The sequence below is a fragment of the Ornithodoros turicata genome, unplaced genomic scaffold (assembly GCF_037126465.1).
Source record: "Ornithodoros turicata isolate Travis unplaced genomic scaffold, ASM3712646v1 ctg00000746.1, whole genome shotgun sequence".
Classification (NCBI taxonomy): Eukaryota; Metazoa; Arthropoda; class Arachnida; order Ixodida; family Argasidae; genus Ornithodoros; species Ornithodoros turicata.
Genome location: NW_026999400.1, coordinates 850,672 through 876,605, shown reverse-complemented (window position 1 = coordinate 876,605; position 25,934 = coordinate 850,672). Strand labels below are relative to the sequence as shown.

Here is a 25,934-nt window from a genome sequence, read left to right as displayed (position 1 = left end):
TTTGTTTTTTAATGCGCTAGCATTATTGTCAGAGGCTGAGATAGACCGGACAAGGAGGACGACAACGAAGTGTTTGCGCTCGTGCACTCTTCTGTTCGAAGCGAAGCTTGGCCGAAGCATGTGACGGGCTTTCGCTAAGATGTACTAAGTTTGTCTTTACCTGAATAAATGGGAAGTTATATTACTGGCGACGAGGGAAGTACGAACTCCACGGACACTACAAGATGAATCAGGCAAGGCTTCCTGAATTCGTACAAGGCTCAAGTTGGAACTCGTGGCGTGAACGCCTAGAATTTCTCTTCGAGGCGAATAACGTGCAGGACGCAGCTAAGAAAAGGGCTCTGTTGTTCACGTTTTGCGGCGAACAGACCTACGACAAGGTGCGAGACTTGCTGCATCCGCTCACACCGGCGCAAGTTCCGTATGACGACATAATCGAACGTCTGAGCAGCCATTTTGAAACAGGTCCTTCTGAACTTCTAGGGCGCTGGCGTTTTCACAAAAGGGATCAACTTCCTCAAGAGACAATCTCTGAATATGTCGACGCTTTGAGAGCTCTAGCTAAAGACTGCAATTTCGGTAATGTTGCCGTTCCATTACCGCTACCACTTCCACCAACCACACGATCGCCTGCCACGGCGCACGGTGATTCCCCAGCGACCCAAACTGCAACCATGGCTTCAGCGATCGCTTCACCGTCACAAGCAACGGTCTCACAGGCTCCGACGACCGCTGTTCCGGCTTCGGCGAAAATAATTTTACCCTTGGAAGTGATGCTACGAGACAGATTCATCTGTGGTCTGAGGGAGGTGCACCTGCAACAGCGTCTACTCTCCGAAAGGAATATCACATTCCAAATGGCGGTCGCCACTGCGAAAGCCATGGAATCCACGGTTTCACAACAGGCAAGCATGCGCAGCAGGGAAGAAAACAAAGTACTTCAAACTTCAGCAACCAGAAGCCCAAAGAAGAATAAGCTCCCTAAGCCGTCCAAAAAGTGCTGCCGTTGTGACGGTGCGCACAACCAGAAAAGCTGCCCTCACCGAAATTCCACATGCGAGTTCTGCAAGAAACTGGGGCATATTGAAAAAGCATGCATAACGAAGAAAAAGAAGCAGGCTTCCGGCACGCGCTCATCTGGACGTCAACAAGCGAATAGTCTAACTGCCGACGAAGCAGATTCGTGGAACAGCTTATTCACGGTCAACTCCATGAGCCAATCGACTGAAAGCTTAACCGTATGGGTTACGGTAAACGAACGCCCTTGCTGCTTCGAAGTCGATTCCGGTGCATCATTTTCAATAATGAGTGAGAACACCTTCAACCAGCAATGGGACAGCAACAGACCACGTCTACTGAAAGCAGCATTGAAATTGAGGACGTGGACCGGCACACCGCTTCAAGTCCGGGGCAAAGCACGAGTCACCGTTCAGCTACACAGGAAGCAAGCAAAACTCGATCTGTACATCGTCGCGGGAAGTGGAACAAGCCTCCTAGGTCGAGACTGGTTTGAGCCACTGGGAATTTCACTGTCTGGCATTCACCGAGTCACGGAGTCACAGTGCCAACCACTACTCGATCAGTTCAGCAGCCTTTTTAATGGCAATATATCAGGCCATGTAGGCGACCCTATACACATCGAGCTGCAGCCAAACGCAGTCCCTAGGTTCTTGAAGTCCCGCACAGTGCCACTGGCATTGAGGACAGCAGTCGACAAAGAGTTAGACAAGTTAAAAGAACAAGGCATTCTGAAACCCGTTTCTTCTTCGACATGGCTACGCCGCTAGTAACAGTACGGAAGCAGAACGGCACCTTACGTCTATGCGGAGACTACCGTAGCACGGTGAACCAAGCGGTAGCGAAGGCAGCGTATCCGTTTCCCACAGTAGATGATATGCTGGCTCTAGTTCAAGGAGGCAGGATCTTTTCCAAGATCGACCTTCAGCAAGCGTATCAGCAGTTACGAGTGGACGACGCATCCTCAGAGCTACTCACGGTGAACACGCCACGTGGCCTATTTCGTGTCACACGCTTACCTTTTGGTGTATCTGTCTCGCCTCTGGTATTCCAGAAATACATGGACAGCCTTCTGGCAGGGTTAGAAGGTGTCGGGGCGTACCTCGACGACATTCTCATTTCTGGCAGTACCCTCGACGAGCATAACAAGCGTCTGCGCTCTGTGCTTAAGCGCTTCACTGATGCAGGGCTCAAGGTTCGTCTGGAGAAATGCCTTTTCGGCGTACAAGAACTTGAGTACCTTGGGTATCATATCAGCGCAGCTGGCATCAGACCCACACAAGTCAAGGTCAAAGCTATCCTTCAGGCACCCAACCCAAGGAACAAGAAAGAGCTGCAGTCCTTCTTAGGGTTGCTGAGCTTTTACAACCGTTTTCTAAAGGACCGAGCGTCGGTTGCAGAACCCTTGTATCGGTTGCTACACAAGGACACACCATGGTTTTGGGGATCCCAAGAACAAGACGCTATCGACAAGCTCAAGCAGTTGCTAGCTGCAGCACCAGTATTGGCACATTTCGACGTTAACCGGCCCGTTTTGCTGGCATGTGATGCCTCACCATACGGCATAGGCGCAGTCCTTTCGCAACGGACACAGAACCACTTGGAGGTTCCAGTGGCGTTCGCCTCACGGACACTCAGCAAAGCCGAGCAGAACTACGCGCAGCTAGACAAGGAAGGCTTAGCGGTGGTATTTGGTATGAAGAACTTTCATCACTTCGTGGCATATAACCGTGGTCACAGATCACAAACCGCTACTTGGTATCTTCAGTCAAGAAAAACAGATACCAGCAGTACTATCGCCTCGGATGCTGCGCTGGTGTCTCTTGTTAAGCGCTTACGATTATACACTGATATATCGTCCGGGTCATCGGCATCAGAACGCAGACGCGTTGAGTCATCTTCCGCTTCCAACCACAGCTAATGAGGACATTTCTACTGGTGACATTTTAATGCTGCAATCAGTCGAGTGTGAACCACTCACACCAAGACACATTGCAAGCTTAACCAAACAAGACCCTATTTTGTCCAAGGTATTTCATGCTGTACAAACCGGCGACTTTTCCAGTTGGAGAGAACAAGCGTTCACACCGTATAGGAGGCGTACCAGTGAGCTTTCCACGTGTAAAGGATGCGTGATTTGGGGCTCACGTGTAATTTTGCCCAAGAAAGCACAATCGCTAGCGTTAAGAATGCTCCACGCCAACCACCCGGGTATCGCAGCCATGAAAAGTACAGCAAGAAGCCATTTCTGGTGGCCCAAGCTGGATCATGATATTGAGATCACGGTGAAGAGCTGTCCGATGTGTCAGACTTGGGCTCGCGCTTCTTCGCCACTCGTGGACATAGAGTTCGAGCGTCCCCACACGCCATGGCACACGCTACACATGGACTTCGCGGGACCCATCGACGGTTGGTCGTACCTTATCGTCATAGACTCTTTTTCCAAATGGCTCGAAGTCAAGCGCATGCGAAGCACAACGTCAGCACGCATAATAGAACAGTTACGCAACATTTTTGCGACGTTGGGCATCCCTAGGGTAATCGTCACAGACAATGCGCCCAATTTTGTTTCGGCGGCGATGGCGAATTTCTACACAAGGAATGGAATCAAGCAACGAACAAGCGCTCCGTTCCACCATCCACGAACGGACAAGCAGAAAGGATGGTCGGAGAAACCAAACGTGCTCTCAGGAAATTAACTGACGGCAGCATCGAGTGTCGGTTAGCACGTTTCTTGTTTAAACAACACACCACAGTGTCTACAAGTACAGGGAAGACCCCAGCTGAGCTCCTCTTCGGGCGGCGCTTGACTACGCCCCCGGATGCACCCAGAAAATGACTCGTCCAGTCACGAGATTCCCCAAGTTCTTCCACGGTCCCACGACTTTGAACCTGACCGGTTAGTCTTCATTCGCAACTTCTCGGGAGAGCAGCCGTGGATACCGGCCGTTATAATCAGAAAGATCGGTCGTTGTTCATTTTCTGCGAAAACTGCAGACGGCAGAGTTCACCGTCGGCACGTGGACCACATCAAGCCACGTTTGCTCAAGAGCGACCATGTAGCGACATGGGAAATAGCCAAAGCAAGCTTACTCAACTTTCCCCTCGACATGCAGCATGCTCCGCTAGTGACTCAGTCACACGACCACGGCCATTCAACTCAGGAAGGTCAGTCAGCTGAGAGTAATGAAAGCCTCCGGCCCCAGAGTCAGACCCCAGGTGACTTGCCCCCTCAACAGGAATCTTCAAGCAAGGATCACCAGCCTCCAGAATCAGCTGGCCTCTCTGAGCAGGCAGAGCACAGTAGCGAGGAAGTGAACCAGCCGGCAAACCTTTCATCGCAAGAGCACACCAGAAACGACTCTACAGCACAAAGTGCTCCGAAGAGAGGACGTTTTGGCAGGGAAGTTAAGAAGCCTAAGCGCTACAAAGACTTTCACTTAAATTAGTTAAATTAGTGTTCCTTATAAGGCATGGGTATTTCTTTACTTAGCCGGGGGGAGTGTCAGAGGTTGAGATAGACCGGACAAGGAGGACGACAACGAAGTGTTTGCGCTCGTGCACTCTTCTGTTCGAAGCGAAGCTTGGCCGAAGCATGTGACGGGCTAAGATGTACTAAGTTTGTCTTTACCTGAATAAATGGGAAGTTATATTAATTATAGTCCTGCTACGCAAGAATCGCGCAAGAGTCTGTCTGTAGCCCTGGCACACCGCGCATGCGCGGTGAGCGGAGAGGGAAGGAAAGGGCGCGTCCAGAGTGCGACGCGCAACACTGCGCCAGCTTTGGTGGCGCCGGCTCGCGGCCTTCTTTCGCAGCGGCTCATTCGCACAGCTTTCATAACCCATGGCGCGCCCACGCAGACACGACTGAACCTGTCGACCTCTTCTTCTTCTTTTTAGGGGCTGAGTGAGGTCAGCCTAAGTTCTTGACACAGCTGCACTTAACCAAGTGCCAACGAGTCGTCGGCACTCGGCAAGCCGCTCATTTCTTGCGCTCGTGACATCACGAAAGCTATTAACAAGCCTTACAAATTGCACTCAAACGTTGCTATACCAGCGACTTCCTGTGAGAAAGGCAACACTGCTTTTCGAGTCCGCGCCCTGACAGGTCTACCATCACTAATGGGCAAATCACTCACCATACACAGGCTACTATCACTAGTAATGGACAAGAAAGTTGAACTCACTCATTCAGTTCAGTCACGTCATATCACGATCCTATTTGGCATTTTTTTGTTGTTCAATGACACGTTTTTTCTAGGACACCCAGTATACTACACGGGCAGGCGAGACCACTTTACTCCTCTCGTGTACAAAATAGCGCGTGGCATATTGTCACGTAACTCAACGTAACATGTACTTTGCAAAATTTTTCCTACCTTTTTCTCGAGTTTCGAAGCATCAGTCCGCGTTAAAGCTAAGCCCGACCGAGGTGCTTATGGAAGCCACTTCAATACTACAGAAGCGCTACTTCAGACTTCAGTATACTCCCAAGAACATAATGAAACTAAGAATAATTTGAAAGCTAAATTATCCACACAGAAAGCAGAATCCGTCCGCAGAAAATGGTACCTTTTCATTTCAGCACTACAAATGCCAGTAAAGCATGCGGAAAACGCCATTTAAGTACTTTATGAGAAGAGCAATATCACGGTACTTCCAAACGTACCGAAACACAAACAACCAGTTTCCTTCATTGAACTTTTCATTTTACGCTCAGCAACGTGCATGGTTTCTGAACCTTCATTCAGAGAAGCGTTCTCCAAAAGGGACATTTTTTCTTCGGATTCATTGGCGATTCCGGAGGACAGTTAAACACTTCGCCAAAGTGCTCGGAACTCATGAGAGGAACATTGCACCTCTCGTCAGAGCGAGGATGAGTCTTCTCTGGAAGAGGCTCTCCACACCACATCAGGCACCAAGCCACGTAGAAGAGCTGATCACTCGTCAACCCCTTCAGATGCCCCAGGCTCACGGGCGATTTTTTAAAAGCTTTCCTGTACACCTTCAGTATTGACCCTCTGCCCATCGTATCCGCTAAGTACTCGGCCGGGTAATCCTCGTAGTGTCTTGCCTTTGGGGCGTTCTCGATGTTGACGTTGTGACACTCAATGAGGTTAGCGTACGCTCGGTTACTCGCTTCGGAAAACCAGCCTGTTCTTTTTCCTGTACCGTCGTAATTTTTTCCGGTACCGTCGAAGCCGTGCATAATTTCGTGTGTCAGTATCCCGCCCTAGCGCACCGTAGTTCAATTCAGGTGCTCCGCCATAAGTGAAAATTGGCCGGACCATTAAGCCTGGAGGAATATAAATCACGTTGCTTAGCGCATTGTACGCCGCGTTTGCCGAATAAATCGGTATGAAGTCTATGAAGTGAGTCACGATGGACGAGCTGAGGGCGTCTTTACTCCTCAACAAATCAATAGCAGTGGACGTTTGATGCTCCATCACCTTCACGACGTTCCAAACGTAACTGTCGGTCATGTCTGGGACATTGCTCAAATATGCGTCAGCCGCTTTTTCTGATGAAATACCAAGAGGGTAACCGATACTCTTGTGTAACTGAGATATCTTTTTTAAGGCCTCCTTTCGTGTAGGAGCGTCGAGCCAGTTCGATGTTCTGAATGACCTTTCGATCCCAAGCAGAATATCATTCGTCATCCGTTCTACAGCATCTACCGTTGACTGGTTTACCTTCTCTAACAACGTCTTCATCGGCGCTACAATCTTGAATAAATATAAGACGTGAGTTAGGCATTTGTCGGCTATCCTCACTGGCCTTCTCATTTGCCATGGTTACTCCAGATATATTGTAGAGGTACCACGTTGTTCTCCATGCAAAAAATGTCCGGATGTCTTCGGTGCTTATCAATGCTTTGCTGCCAAATAAATTATAGAGTAGGTGTATATCGTTTAAAGTCATCTGAATTTGATATCTTCCGGGGAAGAGCGACTTTGACCATTTTTGTAGGCTCTTTTTCCACCGTTCGGATAGTCCCCGGTCTTTGCCGGCAAAATAATCGATGTTAGACATTCCAAATCTGTAACGTTTGTCTCCGTACGCCTGGTTGCTGGAGACGACGTACACTTTGTCTTCCGCTTGTAGAACGTCATCCATAACCTTGTCGTCGAGATTTAAACCTTCGAATACCCAGTGTAACACCTTTTGATAAATTATTCTGCGTTCCGTTGCACTGCCAGGCTTAACCGAGCGAAACGAATCAAAAATAGTAGATACACGAACGTCGAGGAAGATGTCGTTCTGGCTGCGAGACGGTGCTGGAGTCATGATGTATATCGCCGAATGTCCTTCAAACAGAAACCTCACTTGCATATCAAGCGGTTCAAAGTTCAACTCTTGTGTCAATGACAAGCCTAAATTTCTTAGAATTTCTTGTATTCCTGTCTTGCTTGACTGCGGATCTTCTAGACACGATTGATACAACTTGACGGCTTTCTGGAAGGCGCTTTGTCTTTGAGCCGGAGGGGAGGCGTTTCTGAACCACATCTCAATTGCTTGCATATTCTGGAGGGTCACGAAATATAGCATGTTTGATACCCCTTTGAAATGCTCCATAGCACCGGCGCAGACATAGGTAAAAAAATTATCGCACGGATTCTTTGCCGTGTCGACAGACATACTGATCAGCCAGCGCATGTAGTTGCAGTCGTCGGTGCCACATAGTGTTTTTATTTCATAGACCTCTTCGTCGTCTTCTGGGGATGGAGCTGTACGAGTCCCCGGTTCGTTGTCCTCTGTGTAATTGCCATCGACAGGTGGTTTACCTTTTCGATGGAACACTATGATGGCGATACCAGCTCCAAATGCCAGAGCTCCTATAGCGTAGAGTGCTATTATGAATAGCTCTTGTTCGATAGCGCTTGTCTCTTTTTTTTCGCCACTGCCACTGCTCCTCTTCTCTGCCACTGGCTCCTTTTCACGTTCAAGCTCCTAGAAGGACACAAAAACACATTTCCTCGTTTTTCAAGTTATGTCTAAGCAAATTATGTAGATTTTATGTAGATGTAGATGTCAGACGACAGGCGAAATGTCAGCTACGAAACTGGCGCTTACTAAAGGACATTTGGTGTCTGTGCAAAACGACAGCTGATATGACCTTTAGCGGAAACTGCCATCTGAAGCATGGTGAACTACAGGGTGTTACCCAATAAAAGTCTACCAGCGCCGGCATGCCGTGCTTTGCAAATACCGTATTTTCACGCGTATTAGCCGCACCGTAGATAAGCCGCAGGACTCGTTTTTAGATACTTTTTGAAAATGTTTTTGTAGATAAGCCGCACTCGCAGAAAGCCGCGGGTAATACGACGCGACTGCTTCGTGCGCTAAACCAGTGATGCACATACAAAATCAATAGGGATGCTCAACACTCGTCGACGCCGTACTCCCTGCCAGCTGCTCCGTTCCCGTACTGGTCCGCGAAGTCGACGACTTTTAGTTTGAAGTCGCTGTCGTATCTGTGCCTCCGGGTTGGAGCCATGCCTCACCTCTAACTGCCGTGCCCGTGTCCACGAATGCTGCTGCTCTCGTCAAACGAGAACTGACGCTTAGCTGACCACGTTTTATCCCGATGTCAGGTGTATTGAACCCTTCTTGTGGGTCTGCCGACAGAGGAGACGGTAGGGAAGGCCATAAACCCTGTCCACATTCCGGTGTCGGCATGATGTATAACAAAGGAGGTCACTTCTAGTGTTCTACTAAGATCGGATTGTGCCCTTGTTGGGTGTTTTTCGTGGATTGACGGGTTAGTGGTGTTCCAGGAAACATGAATTACTGTCACCCCTTTTGTTAAAGCTGCGTGGGGGAATGTATTCGGAAGGTCAGTCCACTCGAATGTGGACCCGCCCCTGTTCGGTATTGTTCGTGCACAGGCAGGGCGATCCTGTTCCGAAAAACATGAGGCACTGTCGGCCCTTTCGTTTAATCCGGGGTATGGGGAAAGTACCAGGGAAAAATAGGCACCAGATAAGCCGCACCCGCGGATAAGCAGCAGAGCGTCCGCGAAAAAAAAATCGCGCATAAGCCGCGGCTAATACGCGTGAAAATACGGTACTCAATGCACGCGCAATGTGCGATTCCCGTCGTCAAAACAACCAAGATGGCGGTGTTGCGAAAAGCACTTCGGATGTTGCCAACGCTGCTCCCCAGACGGCGATGAGTCGCACAACATCACGCAGCTAGCCATGTGGAACTGCTGTTCCTCATAACCTGCTTGTCGTTTCAATTTCGCTTCCGTGTTTGGAAAGCGTTATGTGCAAATTAACCTTTTCAAGGTCTGGGGAGCAGCATCCTAACTGCCCTCTGACAAACCGCCATCTTGGCTGTTTGGACTACGGGAATCACACGTTTCGCGTAATAACTTCGCTTCGCGGGGCTCAATCGCGTGGAAATATAGCATGGTTGATTGTCCCTAGGAGCTTTACATGCGGGCAGTACAATGTTGCGCCTGCCTTGTGTATTTGGCAAGCATGGAGTGCCGGCGCGGGTAGACTTTTATATAGGGTAACACCCTGTATATCTGAGGCTAGAGGAGGTTGCTAGCGGCCCTTAGAGCTTTAAAGGCGGAGCCTCGCTCGATTGTGCAGCCATTCTTGATCACAAATTATCAGAAACCATCGCTCGTGCCCACCGCACCATTTACCTTAGATATTCCAAATTGCTGAATTACTACGCGGGGCTAGAGAGCAGACTTGTACACATGTAACGAAAACAAAAAGGTGACTAAACACCAATGCTCGTCACCCCGAAAAAAAAAAAAGAAGGAACTAACGAGGTTACCTGTTACTCAAACGCGAAAAGGAACTCTTTCTCGCTATTCGTTAGCAACGGGTTGCTTTCCCGGGACGGGCGAGCGGGGGTAGGGGGAGGGGGGAGGGCGTGGTTGGATAATGAAGTGGGAGGCAATAATTTTTTTAGCTCGAATGTGCACGGTTGGATGTGCACAAGCCAGCACATTCAGGAAGAGGCCTCTCAAGACGGCTCAGTGGAGGTCAGTGACAGTCCATTCATTTCATTTCATTTATTTTCCTGAAAGCGCCTTTGGGCGCAAAGGGGTGGGGCATGAAAGACTTGAGAATACACCAAAGAAAATGTACAACAAAAAAAGAGGCTTACAAAAGCAGCTTCGAAGTGCTTCATCGCGTGCCGTTAAATATATACTAATTCTTCTTCAAGCAAGTCCAAGGTTCTAGGGATGAAACGATTAAGACATGCAGGTGTACGGCAGTATCGTCTACAGAATTTGAAAGGGTGACCTGTACGTGAGGATATACAGCGTGTTTGTTTTTATTCGTGAGAGATTCTTTTATGAAAAAACTAGCAGAGCACAATGTATGAAGTTTTTGCAGTTGAGTGACCAGGCATGCTTTTTTCTTTGTTTGTTTTGCGCGTGAACTGCGCCCGCGTTGAATTCAATGTGGCAAATGGCATGTGGCATGTGGCAATGTGGCAAATATGGGATGTAGTTCCGTAGCCGGGCTTATGGCTTTTTTAAACAAACGGAAGTAGACATCAAATAACGGATGATTTTACTAGAAAGATGAGAAAATTACGGATGAAATGAAACAAAATCAACGTCGTATAACGTACCAAACATACAAAAATTAAATTTTATCGCTCGTTTCTTCGAGGCAATCCGACATCTTGGATGAGGACTTTCTGACCTAACCCGAGGCACAGTCTCGACGCCCGCACCGCCTAGTGCGTGCCTGGAGGAGGGGGGGGGGGGGGCGCCCCCAGACCCCCCCAATCTGTAGAACCTAACTTGACCTAACCTCACTAAAGTGAGGTGATTTAGCCCCCTACCTTTCGCAAGATGACAAGTTTCGAATCCTTTAGGTTTAGCACCCTTGTGTTTCTCCAGCGCTACAAGTGCATCAGATGGGGTTGTTCAGATGCATATAAAATAACTTCTAGACCACAAATTCTTGTAATTCGTGTTTTTTTATATTCGCTATATGGTCTTCTCTCACTTCAGTGCATTATTTCTCATCTGAACACTCCGTCTAATTAGAAAAAGCCATAAGCCCGTCTATGGAACTACGCCCGAATTCTCTTCATGAGAATCTCACTTTGAGCCGCGGCGTTCGCAATCTAACTCTCATTGCATGACGTGCATGAAGCTCTTCACATAATCTAAGGCCCAGGAACTCACCGGCATCACATCGGGGTCAGACATATCTGACATTTTGGACGTGTGGCTCATAACGACGGCGCAGGTGAAGGTGGAACAAACTTCTTCTATCTCAAGGTATAGCCACAGAAGAGGTGATCATTTCACGTGACACGAGGGTCCTCCTTGGTGTCCTCTTCTTCATTGGCCTAGGCGATCCTGGCTTCCTGAAGATATAAAATATTTACTTCTGTGCTAAAGTATTAAAAATTACGCGTTTTTCAGCAACAGAAATGGCAGATGATACGGGTCCCACGCCGGTTCAATAGTCCTACCCCGTAGCAACCCTCCACGCGAACAGTAACATCGAAGCGTTACAGAGACGTGCCACAGAATCTGGCCCCAGTCTGGTCACATCACCTCTTTTCAGTGCAACTAAGGGACTGTCCTCTCACACAGCGGTAGAAAATAACGCTCTTTTTCTTTCATTTTTGCACCCCCCCCTCCCCAACTACTATAAACCGCTGGAACACAGCGCTTGTCAGAGATTAGCTCCCGTCAACTCTTTCAGCGCTCATTTCTAGCGCTCGTATATGACGGCTAATCAAGAGAGTGTCTTACCTATGATGTCACGAAAGCTATGGGGTTGTTTTGCTTCTTGGTTTTGCGGAGTGGCGTTGGTGTACTGATCGTGTCAGAGTACTGGAACTGGGAACACTATCCACGTGTAACGGAGCGCTGAAATTTTGCTGCCGTGCAGATTTTGGTGCGTACTAACTGCACTCAGACGTTGCTATACCAGCGACTTCCTGTGCGAAAGGCCATCCTCTGTGAGCGGCATGCGTTAACACTTTCTCTCCCCTGTTGTTTCGCTTGTTTGGCCAGCACGACAATACGGCCTCCTTCCGTCAGCATTCTAAGGTATCGAGAAAAGACGTGGGTTCGAGCCGCGAGTCCCTATTTCGAAAGCCTCGGCCATAGCTGTACCTCGGCCGTTCAGCACAGGTTGAGTTGGCAAAGGTTCTTACATTGGCGCAGTCGGAAAGCGAAAATGTGTGCGGACACCACGGCCTATGGTCCGAAACTACGATGACATCCCTAGGCTGTGCCTATGACATCACGACGACATCCCTAAGCCGATGAGAGCAAACAGGCTCGAACCGGCCGTCTCCCTTCACTTAGACGTTCTAATGATCACCGTTGAGGGTGACAAAGTAGTGCATACCTGCTCTTCACTTTTAGGGCGTGGGCAGTGCTATTTTTGAAACGTGATGTGGGCAAGCTTGCGCTTGTCCCATCCTACAGTTGGCAATACAACTACGACGCTGCACCGTTGGGGAAGAGAAACGCATCCAGACCAGAACAGCCTACTTAGCTACGTGGCGTCGAAGCTCAATTTATAGACGTGGGTTCTATATTTTGCCAGCTCCGGAACCGTAAAGATTAACATGAAGCTTGATGACTTTGACCACTTGGTTCGCGTACCTCGGAAGGCTGAGCAAGCGAACGGGGTGACCTCACCGGGCAACGTAGACATAGCAACCGACCGTCCTTCATTTCTTGGAACGACAACAAGTACAACTTGCACAACAAGAGGCCCTGGTTGACCTCGTTCGAAGCATATGTCCGCTCGCGAGAAGCCCTCTCGCGCTTTTATGAAGCCCGATTCGTTTGATGGTACATCGTGCTTGGAGTCACGGATTTCTTCCTATGAGCAAGCGTTCCAACACAATTCGTGGCTAACAGACGAGGCCAAAGCTAACAACGTAAGAACTTTCCCTGTCGGTGCCCCGAAGTATATACTGGTATGACGTTCGCCTCCTCGAAAACCAAAATGCCCCTTGGAAATCCTGGAGGAAAAGCCTTCTGCTGTCGTTTGGCGAAATGCAAGTGGGATGGCACAATGTCCCATAAGTATGTTCGCGGACGGTTTGGCGGCTACGAGTTCGAGAAATTACAACTTGCTGAGTCATACCTTCCTCCATCATCTGTTGTCGCTCTCCTCGTACATGGTCTCCCTACGCGTGTACAACAGATGGTAAAAATTGGGGGACCAAAGCAAGCAGAAGAGCCCCTGCATGGCCTACGAGACATTGGTGACGGCGGAACCACTCACGGGGATCAACTATACTCACGCAGACGCGTCTCTACGCTGTTCACTTCTCCCAATGGACAACGGATGCAGAGTTTAAGACAGAACAAAACTGCTATCTAGTACCTACCAAGGAACATCAGCAACAGTGCGCGATTTTTCTGATGATGTACAACGACAACAACAAAAAAGAAAAACAGTGTCAGTTTCGACCCGCACAAAGAATGTGAAACTGTATGTGTAACTCCTCTCGAATAAATTAATTTACATCGACGTACCCCTGTACAACCGTCCAACCCGTGCCGTAGTGGACAGCGGTTCTTCGGTCACTTTCGGTAATGGTCGACTTCTCGACTCGCAGCTTATCTGCGGATGGACGCAGGTGGTAGTGGACGGACAATACGCGTCAATGGACTTGACGGGAGTTCAAAATTGCTGGACGCGCGTCACCATAACAGTCTCCGGTGAAGATCTCTAATGGTCTACAGTCATCGGTGAAGTGGACTACGACGTCCTGTCGTCGCGGTCAGATATGAAGCGCTTGAAGCTGAACGTTTATTGCGACGACACAACAGTATATGTCACAGACGACCTTCTTCGATACTCCTTTCCATCTCATCATCAGCCTCTCAGAGCAGATATGAACACGCAAGGTGTCTGCCAACCTGGAAAGCCTGGAAAACAGGGAATTGTCAGGGAATCTTGATGTGACTGGAAAAGTCAGGGGATTAGTCAGGGAGTTTGGCCAAAAAGCAGCTGAAGCGGGGAAAATCGCAGACAAGTGCTGTGCTGACCTGTGGTTGAGCGGCGATGCCGCAGCAAGATTGCCGCGAGTAGCAGTTCGCCAATACGACAAGCTCTCAGGTAGAAAAGTAGGGTAGCCTCACTAATATCCTTAATAAATGGTCGGTTTTATGGGGGATCTGTATCAAAATGTAGGAGCAGGCACCAAGTTCCCGTTTGTTTTTGTCAGGGAATTTGCTTGAAATAGTCAGTGAGAAACCAAGACGAGTCAGGGAATTTGAAGGCTGCAATTTGGTAGACACCCTGAATACGGTTGAACGACATACAGCAAATATATCCAGAGTTAATTTCCTTGTCTAGTTTCCCTTCTGTGACCTCAGTACCTCAGGTTCCTTTCAGGTCTCCCTTCAACTCCGCGTACTGATCTTTGTCCCATCCTACAGTTGGCAATACGACTGATCTTACGCGGTGGAGGGAGGCGAAAAGGAGCCGGTCCTTCATATTTGGAGAAGGGACCCTTGATAACGCGGTCCGCCCCCGGGTGGGCCGTGTCTTTGAATGGTACGGCCGATATATAACAAGGTCGTGGGGGCAGCACCGCTTGCGGTGCTGTTCCGGGAGATACTTTTTCTTTCACCTTTCTCCTTACGTGACACGACAATTATTCGTCGTAAGCTGTATAACCTGTCCCGTGACAAAAAGAACTGGCTCAGGATAGAACTGCAAACAGTGTTTGATGCCGGGATTATTCGCCCGTCAACGCCACCGTTTACCTGCCCCATCAACAAAGCCGCTGAGGCTGACGGCTCGTCAATCGATAGACAGACATCTTTCCGTTCTCTACGCCAAACATAGACGATATCATCAACGACACCAGAGGAGAGCACTGTACCTTCGTGCATAGACCTGTTCAAAGGGTTTTGGCGAGATCGTCCATGTCTACATTGATGACGTCTTCACTTACTCCGGATCCTCGGAGTAACACCATGCGCACCTGCACCTTGTCTTACAATCATTAAGTAAAGCACGTCTATACATCAACGTCAAACAAAAAAGCGTTTGCTTCCAGCCTAGTGTCGCGTAGTCTTTCTGGGCAGGAAGATCGATTGAACGACAAAAAGAACCTAGGACGAGTCGGTTCAGAAAATCAAGAACGTGAACAAGTCACACGACGTGAATCCACTCGTGAGTTTTCCTCGGCCTCCCAGGCCAGTTTCGAGCATTCATCCGAGATTATGCAACAAGAACGACGTGACAATGAAAAAATGGCTAAGAAGCAAGCGAGCTGGTGAAGATGATGCATAATGTAAAACCCAGGGTATTTGTCCAAACTATTTTGGAGGTACATTTAGTATAGGCACCAATCTTTGTGCCTGCTCGCTTTTGCTGTGATCTCTAACAATGAATATTCCCCGGAGCGGACCTTTAAAGGGGTTGTGAAACCACATGCAACCCACGAAATCTATGACATCGTTTCTCACGTTGTAGACCCTGGAGCCAACACGCAAAGTCCCACATTCCTCAATCGAACGTTTTTTTTCTTTTTCTTTTTTTACTATTGGGCTTTCAAAACGGCAATTCTTTCAAGCCACCGTCGACTATGGCGCCGAACAGCGCCGAGACACATTGACAGACGAGCAGGAAGTGATGTTTAGGTGTGCGCACTTGCCCGAAGTTCCCGAAGGTCACCGTACTGAAGCCTTTGTCCGCTGGCCGCCTCCCTCTTTACAACCGCTTACGTCGTCATAGAAACGGAAAACAATGCGCTTACTTTCTCCAACATGAAACGTCATTCCAAAAACGGTCGAGGAGGTTAAGAGCTGAGGGCGATGGAAGAGCTCGCCCAGCGCGCGGCCTTCGTAGTGCCACAGGTTGTTAACGCGGGATCGCAGAGACATTGTGTTTTGATGCACATCTTCAGTACACATAGATCAATATTTCCGAGGTGCTTTCATCAACAAAAGTTTGGAAATGGTTTCAGTACCTCTTTAAGGTTGCAAACAAACTATCATAGTTCACGATCAATACCACATTAAAATGTCGAAACATAACCGTGTCAAATCGTAGAGAGCAATGGGGTAGAGGGAATGAGTAAGGGGAATCAGGTGGCCACGAGGGCGTGTGGCGAACATACCCTCAAACTCAACGTTTCACATGGCCGCGAATGGAGACGTGAAGGACGATGTTGAGTCGTATGATGTGTGTCAGAGGGTAAAACCACCAGGTACCACCAAAGGTACCACCAGAGAGCCGACAAATGACGTTGCCATTACACTCCTCAGTTCCCTTCGAAGTCATTCATCTCGACTTTGCCGAAATTGAAAAGAACTCCGGAGGAGTCAGAAAAAATCTGGCATCAAAGAAACATACCGTCGAGGAGCATACTCGGCTAATAAACACCCGTCGAAGTGGAGAAGATGCGACAAGTATAATCGCTATGCTTGAGAAGGATATTTTCAAAAGCGCCTAGCAACATGGACGACCCAAGACAGGAACGTTGAACTCAAGCTCACAGCCCCACACCACCCCGCGACAAAAGGAATGGTAGAACGCCATTCGCGATGTGAAACAATTCCTTCACATGTAGCCGTAAAGTTAGAAGCCGTGGCGTTGAGGGCGGTGAGGCACCATCACAATCGCTCCCATAACAAAGATAGGTTGTACGCCTTATTCGCGATTCCAATGAACTACAGGTGGCGCCCCAAACTTCCAAGATGGCGGACGGAAGAAGGTCTCCGAGCAAAGCCAGCGTAGGGAATGCGATGTCGGCAGAAATATTTTCATCTGTTTCAGGTTTAATACCCACAAATTGACATGTTTCATGAAGACGGAATCAATTTTGTCTGCTGGTCATCTCATACTGTGCAGCTCAAATAAGAAATATAGGCAAACGGTTTCCGTCGTCGGAGTTTGTTTACATACGTCGGGAGTCGAGCGAACAAAGGAGACATTTTAGAATCTAAGAAGGCAAAGCAGAGATTAGTTGCTTAGAAGAGTGACATAGCACGTGTTTTGGAATGTGGATTAGTATTCTGCAAGGCAATACATGTTTGAATTTCTCCTTCGATAGTCCCGTAGTATTTACATGTGAGCGTTGCAAGGCAGCAACAGGTCCGCTGGAAGTGTAGTGTTTCTAGGAATTCGATTGGACCTTTGAGACACACGTAATCATAAAAAACTGTAATGCACAAGATAACGTTCACATGGGCATTTGCAAGAGCTCAAGAGAACACTTCTTTGTTTGGTGTGGTGGTGACAAAACGTGCTCGTGTGATGTTAGCTTTCACTCCGATGTTCGCAGAACTGTGACTACGTCAACGTTATACGTGAATAGCACATTTTGAAAACCCTTTGCACTCATACGTATATCCGACCCCCCTGCCTTAATACCATACATGTGTAACTATTTAATATATATGTCATATGCTCTGCGGCGAACATCTGAGTGCTGCAAGAGATGCTTTGGCAAATTGAAGTATTCTTTTTCTGCACTGCTCTTCGTATTCACACACAACTTGGTGTGGTATAGTCTTTGCGAGTCATTCGTTGATGCGTGTGGGACACCAGACAGAAGCTGTCTCTCCCAGAGACCGTCCATAGTGGATGCTCGGCTATACCGCATTACTACGGTGATATTCTTTACTTTCCCTGGGGTCTGAAAATGCACACATGTCAACGTGACAAAGAAATTCTGGTTGCTCGTTCTGTATTACCAAGATTAATATTATTAAGATAAATTTGTGGTCACAGAGCTAATCAGGAAACTCGTGCGATGGGTCGACACATGGGACTTCCGTTCCGTTCTTCTTGACTAGAAGACTATTAAAAGAAAGCATGCGGTATTTCCAACAGTCTCAGAAGAAACTAGTAATGCAACATTCATCTTTTCGATTTCGATACCTTCTTTTTCCGGCTTTCTGTACATAACCAAGAGGAACGTGTATCGCCGTACCGCTTCCCTGTCCGGACGCGCGCTCGGACCTCCACTCACAGCTTTTCGAAATCGCCGTCAGGTGGCTACGGCTTCGCTGGAATCGCTCTGTCACTCTGTCAACATTTCACATGGCCGCGAATAGAGACGTGAAGGACGATGTTGAGTCGTGTGATGTGTGTCAGAGAGTAAAACCACCAAGTACCACCAAAGGTACCACCAGAGAGCCGACAAATGACGTTGCCATTACACTCCTCAGTTCCCTTCGAAGTCATTCATCTCGACTTTGCCGAAACCGAAAAGAACTCCGGAGGAGTCAGAAAAACTCTGGCATTAAAGAAACATACCGTCGACGAGCATACCCGGCTAATCAACACCCGTCGAAGTGGAGAAGATGCGACAAGTATAAGCGCTATGTTTGAGAAGGATATTTTCAAAAGCGCCTAGCAACATGGACGACCCAAGACAGGAACGTTGAACTCAAGCTCACAGCCCCACACCACCCCGCGACAAAAGGAATGGTCGATTGCCATTCGCGATGCGAAAATTCCTTCACATGTACCTGTAAAGTTGGAAGCCGTGGCGTTGGGGGCGGTGACGCACCATCAGAATCGCTCACATAACAAAGAGATAGGTTGTACGCCTTATTAAGGCGTTAGCATTATAGTTGCCCGTTTTGCTCTCTATTCTCACTCCCCCATATTCGACGCGAACTGACACCCTCGACATCGCCGATGCCATACATTGCCGTACACTGAAAAAAGAAAAAAAGCACAAGACGCCACACGAAATCCAACAACAACAACTTCCATAATCCATCTACAGAAACGTTTTCAGTCAAGTGCCGGTATTTAGGTACTTTATTAGAGAAGCAATATCAGCCCAAAAAAGTATCCATAGACAGAACGTGTTTCATTTATTGAACTCATTTTACGCTCAGCAACGTGCACGGTTTTTGGACCTTCATTCAGAGAAGCGTTCTCCAAAAGGGACATTTTTTCTTGGGATTCATTGGCGATTCCGGAGGACAGTTAAACACTTCGCCAAAGTGTTCAGAACTCATGAGAGGAACATTGCACCTCTCGTCAGAGCGAGGATGAGTCTTCTCCGTAACAGGCATTCCACACCACATCAGGCACCAAGCCACGTAGAAGAGCTGATCACTCGTCAATCCCTTCAGTTGTCCCAGACGAACAGGCGATGTTTCCAAAGCTTTCCTGTGCACCTTCAGCAATGACCCCCTGCCCATCGTATCCGCTAGGTACTCGCCCGGGTAATCCGCGAAGTGTCTTGCCTTTGGAGAGTTCTCGATGCTGACGTTGTGACACTGAATGAGGTTAGCGTACGCTCGGTTACTCGCTTCAGAAAACCAGTCTGTTCTGTTTCCCGTACCGTCGTATTTTTTTCCGGTAGTGTCGAAGCCGTGCATAATTTCGTGTGTCAGTATCCCGCCCAGCGCGCCGTAGTTCAATTCAGGTGCTCCTCCATAAGTGAAAATTGGACGGACCATTAAGCCTGGAGGAATATAAATCACGTTGTATAACGCGTGGTACGCCGCGTTTGCAGAATAGATCGGTATCGAGGCTGTGAAGTGAGCTACGACGGACGCATTGAGGGCATCTTTGTTCCTCAACAGGTCAATAGCACTTGACGTTAGATGCTCTACCATCTTCATGACGTTCGAAACGTAACTGTCGGTCATGTCTGGGACATTGCTCAAATATGCGTCAGCCGCTTTTTCTGACGAAACACCAAAAGGGTAACCTATACGTTTGTGTAACAGCGATAGCTTTTTTAAGGCCCCCTTCCGCGTAGAATTGTCGAGCCAACTCGATGTCCTGAAAGACGTTTCGATCCCAAGCAGGATATCATTCGTCATCCGCTCTACAATATCTACTGTTGACTGGTTTACCTTCTCTAACAACGTCTTCATCGGCGCTACAATCCTGAATAAATATAAGACGTATCTTAGGCATATCTCTGCTCTCCAACTGGCCTTCTGATTTGCCGTGGTCACTCCAGATACATTGTAAAGGTACCACGTTGTTCTCCATGCAAGAAATGTTCGAATGTCTTCGGTGCTGATCAATGCTTTGCTGCCAAATAAATTATAGAGGAGATGTATATCGTATAATGTCATTACAATTCGATATCTTCCGGGGAAAAGCGACTTTGACCATTTTTGTAGGCTCTTTCTCCACCTCTCGCATAGTCCCTGGTCTTTGCCGGCAAAGTAATCGATGTTAGACATTCCAAATCTGTAACTCTTGTCTCTGTACGTCCGGTTGCTGGAGACGACGTACACTTCGTCTTCCGCTTGTAGAACACGATCTACAACCTCGTCGTCGAGATTCAAACCTTCGAATACCCAGTGTAACACGTTTTGATAAATTTTTCTGCGTTCCGTTGCACTGCGAGGCTTAACCGAGCGAAAAGAGTCGAAATGAGGAGATACACGAACGTCGAGATAGATGTCGTTCCGGCTCCGTGATGGTGCTAAAGTCATGATGTATATCACCGAATATCCTTCAACCAGAAACCTCACTTGCATATCAAGCGGTTCAAAGTTCAATTCTTGTGTCAATGACAAGCCTAACTTCCTTAGAATTTCATGTATTCCCGGCTTGCTTGACTGTGGATCTTCGAGACACGATTGATACAACTTGACTGCTTTCTGGAAGGCGCTTTGTCTTTGAGCCGGAGGAGAGGCGTTTTTCAACCACATCTCAATCGCTCGCTTATTCTGGAGGGTCACGTAAGATAGCATGTTTGATGTCCCTTTAAAATGCTTCATAGCACCGGCGCAGACATAGGTAAAAAAATTATCGCATGGATTCTTTGTCGTGTCGACAGACATACTGACCAGCCAGCGCATGTAGTTGCAGTCGTCGGTGCCACATAGTGTTTGCCTTTCATGGTCCTCCTCGTCGTCTTCTGAGGATGGAGTTGCATGAGCCTGACTTGTCTTTCGTGCTGTAGAAATCCTGAATTCGTCGTCCTCTGTATAACTACCACCCACAGGCGGTTGACCTCTTTGATGGAACGCTATGATGGCGACACCAGCTCCAAATGCCAGAGCTCCTAGAGCGTAGAGTACTAGCGCGAATAGCCCTTGTTCGATAGAGCTTGTCTGTTTTCTTTCGTCTGCCACTGACTCCTGTTCGCGTTCAAGCTCCTGGAAGAACAGAAAAAACACATTTCCTCGTTTTTCAAGTTATGTCTAAACAAACTATGCACATCTTTCTTGTTCACAATGCGCACGATGTATGACGATTGCCCAATATACAGGGCGCCCCAGAAAACGTGTCTTTGAATTTTAATAATAATAATAATAAAAAACTACGACACATAGAGTCATGCGGTCAATGGCATTTGTTCTTGCTAGGTTTTTGCCACCTCCTGATTTGCATGTCATACAACCTAAGTTTAATTATGTAAATTTTTACGAACTGAACTCTGAAAGTTCCCAAGTAAAGGTCACTTTTTTACCCCCACCACTGTGAACAGCGTGCCGAATTTACTCAAAATAATGACAGTTGACAGGAATATTGGGGAGATATCGTATCGGAAAAAATAGCCGAAAATCATGCTGTACGGAGCTCGCAGAGGATAGCGCGCGCAAAGCCCACACCGGCATGGTAGGAAGAGACAGACAGCTTATCGCGTCCGGCTTCGGCTGCGACCAAACCTTCCCTCTCCCAATTTCAGGAACTGTAACTTTTTCTACTATCATTCTGTGGGCTGGGTTTCCAACCTCCCATCGTCGGACTGACAGCGATTGCGGATTGCTCAGACGGATTGCGCTCAAAAAGTCCTCGCGCGTTACACTCAAGCGCCCCGAGAACCATGATGTTCGATTATTTTCCCCCGATGGGATAGATCCTGAATATCAGTCAATTATCATGAATTTGAGTCAATTCAGACACGGGTCTCACTGCGACGTTCGCCGCCAGTCGAGCGTTTATCGGAACGACGTCACGCCAACGGGAGGTTGGTTGAAAGTTGCGAGCAACGCGGGACTACAGTAGAGTGGTTCAAACGGCGCGGTCATGCGACGGACAAGACAGAGTTACGTATAGGAAGTAATTTCACATTCTACGAGAACTCCCCAAACCGTTTCCAAGCGTACGCGCAAGTGGAGGAGCATGCCCGACACACTTTTTTGTACAAAAGTTTAGAAAAAGTAGCCTGTTGGAAATTTCAGTCATCCGGGAATGAAATGCTTAATACAAACGACATGTTACAATTGCTGCCGTCCCATGCTTTTAACGCGCAGCTGACACATATTAATCAGATGGATTCGCTACTTAACTGCACAGAAGGTCCTCTCTCTTAAAGGGACCATGAACAGGTCCCAAAAACCTCTGCAAACATATGTAATGCATCGCTAGTCACTGGTCCATTCATCATGTGGGCTATGAACTCAACATTCTGTAGAATTACGGATATATTAACTAAAAACCAGGACACACAAAAAAACGCGACTGCTTCGACGCCAACGCTGCCGGCACGACTGAGAAACTGGCTACGACGTCAAAAGCAGGTGACCTTGGCCACTCGCGTGCTAGCTTGATGCAACCTCGGTGTGAGCAAAGGATGCAAGTGACGTCAGTCCGCTTACAGCAGGGGGGAGTCGGGCGACCGGTCGACGCTTTTTGTTTGTTTGTTTGTTTCGCGCGTGAACTACGTCCGTGTTGAATGAAATTGCAAAAGTAGGGTGTATTTCAGATAATAGCCCTCGGACGTAGTTCCGTAAACGGGCTTATGGCTTTCGCTTAAAGAAAAAGCAATAAAAATATGAAAACAACAAAACGTCCGCCATATTGGAAAAGCACACAGACTGCACAGACGATCGGCGGGCAAAAGAACGGAAGTTAATTCATACCGGAAGCAAGACAGCGCCCCCTTCTTGCAAAATGACGGGGGGCAAAAAGTCGCAAAATCCTGTAGACAACGGACGCACAAGACGCTTCCTTGCGGCTTCCTTGCCCATTGTCCCTTGCGGGGACAATGGGCCTTTTCGACAACCAGTGGCGGCGAACACCTGGCTTGAAGGCACTCGTATGTAAGCGAGACATGTGATCTACAACTACGACACGGCTGTCATAGAGTTACCATTCGACGGCAGAAAAACCATCAAGAGAAACTGTCGCAGATTGGTACGACTATAGCAGGGAGTTGTGGGGGCTATTCGGACATGGGGACGATTGGGCGCGGCGACCATGTCGCAGAAGTAGATCAATGCAAAATTGGGAGGCGGAAATTCAGTAAAGGGAGGCTAGAGGGGACATGGGTAATTGGCATGATTGACATCCATAATAATGACCTACAACTGGAAGTGTGTCGGGACAACAAACGTGATGCGATAACATTACTATCGCACATCAAAAACAATGTAGAAGAGAAGGCTCTAATAATCACTGATTGCTGGATAGGCTACATGGGGCTTGATCAGAATGAATTCTAACACTTGACAGTAAACCATAGCTTAAACTATACACTGATTCGGACACAGGGGCCAACACAAACCAAATTGAGTCGCAGTGGAGGCCTCATCATAAATGACAGCGTGGGGTAGCATTTGTTAAAGTTTCTATGGCGCCGTGATTGCGAGCGCAGCAATAAGGAAATATTTGACAAAATTTATACGACATTAGCGTAATATATACAGGTTTGGACTAAGGTCATCACCTCAAGGACACACCAAATTCGTTTTCTGATAGGCCATTCGTGACAAATGCCATCTTCCAGCAGGCTGTGATGAGTGCTCAGTGTTACATATTTCTCACATTATGCATATATCAACCACAATAACTCCTTTCCTTCCCTTTTTCGGTGCTTTACTCACTGACAAGCTCTCCAGGTGCACATCGCTGACCCAACAAATCTACAACGCGTTAAACACAAAGCCTGGCCTGACCTAACCTTGGTGACAGTTGCACAGTCTAGGTGAATACAGCCTCCAACAGGCGAAATAAGTAAAAGCCTGGCCTGACCTAACCTTGATGACGGTTGTACAGTCTACGCGAACACGGCCTCCAATGGATGAAATACGCAAACACCTGGCCCCTGGGCTTACCTAACCTTGGTGACGGTTGCACAGTCTACGCGAACAAAGCCTCCAACGGGTGACATACGTAAAAACCTGGCCTGACCTAACCTCGGTGACGGTTTCACAGTCTCCGTGAACAGTGTCCAACAAGCGAAATATGTAAAATCATGGACCAAACCTTACACTGCAGTCACGGATGCTCTACATGAAGAGTCTGCAATAGCGCACATTCCCCATTTTTCTTTTCATCTTAACACTTCCTCCACTGTCAAGACATCATAACCTGTATCTTGTGAAATGAAACGTTTTGAAAATCCTTTTGGATCCGGGTTTGCAAATCTCAAACACCTTTTCTGTCACCACTGCTTCACCTGTTTTGCTCCCCAGGTGGCCTCAGTCACCACTTCTCCGCCTTACTAAAATGGCGGCCTCCACCTCTGTTAGGCTTAGCAAGGCCGTCGCTGTACAGGGTGTGTGCAGAAAAACGTGACCCGAATTTTTAAATGTAACTCGTTGTCTACTTACCCGAGGAACTTCCGGTGGCGTACGATGGCGTATTTATGCGTGCGAAAGCTACAAAAAATTCTGGAAGCCATACTCAGCGTAAAAAAATAAACAGAGCGCGAAAACATCGACTTCCATTCATTAGAATAGGGCAGTCATGACAGTGCATGGTAGTGCATGGCGGTCTCAGGAGAGTTATGTGCAGGCACCGCTAGGGGTACCACCGATGAGCATCCATGTGGGACATTTCTGCACCGATAGCTCCCCTAGCGGTACTTGAACACAACTGCCCTGCGTCCGCCATGTTACCCTATCCTGATGCACGGAGGCAAAAGGTTTCGTTGCTCTGTCTACTTTCTAAGCTGTGTATGGCTTCCACGCTGTTTCTGCAGATTTCGCACGTTTAAATGCACCATCGTGCGCCACCGGCAGTTCGTTAGTTGTAGATAACAAGGTATGTGCCTAAAGGCGGGTCATGTTTTTCTGCACGCGGCCTGTAGATGAGCGCCTTCAAATGGTATTTTACAAACGCGCATAAACAATTTTCTTCCTGCACTTGTTCATAATCCTTGACTTTTCCTATCCGCTATATCACCCTCGTTCACTTCAAAGTGTTATTTAACTTTCAAACGCGCTGGCTAATTCTTAAAATCTATAAGCCTGTCTACGGAACTACACCCTAGGCCTCCATGCGAGCCCCTTTTTTTTTAATCTCTTCACGGGAATCTCCCTTTATGCCACGGCGTTCGCATTATAACTCTCCCTGCATGACGTTCACGAAGCTCTACACACAATCTGAAGCCCAGGAACTCACCGACATCACATCGGGGTTTGCCATGTTTGACCGGTGGCTCATAACGACGGCGCAGGTGACGGCGGGACAAGCGGCTTCTTTCCCTCAAGATGGACACGGAACAGGAGCTCATTTCACGTGACACGAGGGTCGTCCTTGGTGTCCTCTTCTTCACGGGCCTAGGAAAATATTGGCCACTAAAAGCGGTCCTAGCTTTCTGCAGCTATAAAATATCTTGCTTCTGTGCTAAAATATGAGAAATTTCGCGTTTTTCTGCGACAAAAATTACAGATAATACTGGTCCGACTCAGACACAATAGTCCTGCCCAGTAGCAACCCTCCACGCAAAAGGTTACATCGAACCCCACCACTAGCCTCGGCATTGGGACCACACAATGTTCTGCAAATGTTAATTTGGCATGAATTTTTAATAAAATATGAACCGTTATATAGACGTGCCACGGAGTCTGTCCGCAGTCTGCTGATATCACCTATTTTGAGTGCAACTATAAGGCACTGTTCTCTCACACAGCGCAAGAAAACAACTTTTCTTTTGTTTTTTAATGCGCTAGCATTATAGTCCTGATACGCAAGAATCGCGCAAGGGTCTGTCTGTAGTCCTGGCACGCCGCGCATGCGCGGTGAGCGGAGAGGGAAGGAAAGGGCGCGTCT

The 25,934-nt window shown here is 47.9% G+C and overlaps 4 protein-coding genes across 4 annotated transcripts; 2 read left to right on the top strand and 2 right to left on the bottom strand.

The window, feature by feature from the left end:
* Positions 1–224: 224 nt before the first annotated feature.
* Positions 225–1,787, top strand: LOC135374794 (uncharacterized). The gene has a single exon (XM_064607724.1). It carries the CDS (start codon positions 225–227, stop codon positions 1,785–1,787), a length of 1,563 nt encoding a protein of 520 aa, XP_064463794.1.
* A 1,419-nt stretch (positions 1,788–3,206) lies between these two features.
* LOC135374793 (uncharacterized protein K02A2.6-like) lies at positions 3,207–3,716 on the top strand. Its single transcript, XM_064607723.1, has one exon. It carries the CDS (start codon positions 3,207–3,209, stop codon positions 3,714–3,716), a length of 510 nt encoding a protein of 169 aa, XP_064463793.1.
* Positions 3,717–6,666: 2,950 nt separating this feature from the next.
* Positions 6,667–11,324, bottom strand: LOC135374792 (uncharacterized). Its single transcript, XM_064607722.1, has 2 exons — positions 11,189–11,324; positions 6,667–7,968 (listed from the first exon to the last, which is right to left on the bottom strand). The coding sequence occupies exons 1-2, from the start codon at positions 11,237–11,239 to the stop codon at positions 6,667–6,669; spliced, it is 1,353 nt and encodes a 450-aa protein (XP_064463792.1). The 5' UTR covers positions 11,240–11,324.
* A 7,480-nt stretch (positions 11,325–18,804) lies between these two features.
* LOC135374770 (neprilysin-1-like) lies at positions 18,805–25,409 on the bottom strand. Its single transcript, XM_064607696.1, has 2 exons — positions 25,284–25,409; positions 18,805–21,088 (listed from the first exon to the last, which is right to left on the bottom strand). Exons 1-2 carry the CDS (start codon positions 25,323–25,325, stop codon positions 18,881–18,883), a joined length of 2,250 nt encoding a protein of 749 aa, XP_064463766.1. The 5' UTR covers positions 25,326–25,409; the 3' UTR covers positions 18,805–18,880.
* Between the last annotated feature and the right edge of the window lie 525 nt (positions 25,410–25,934).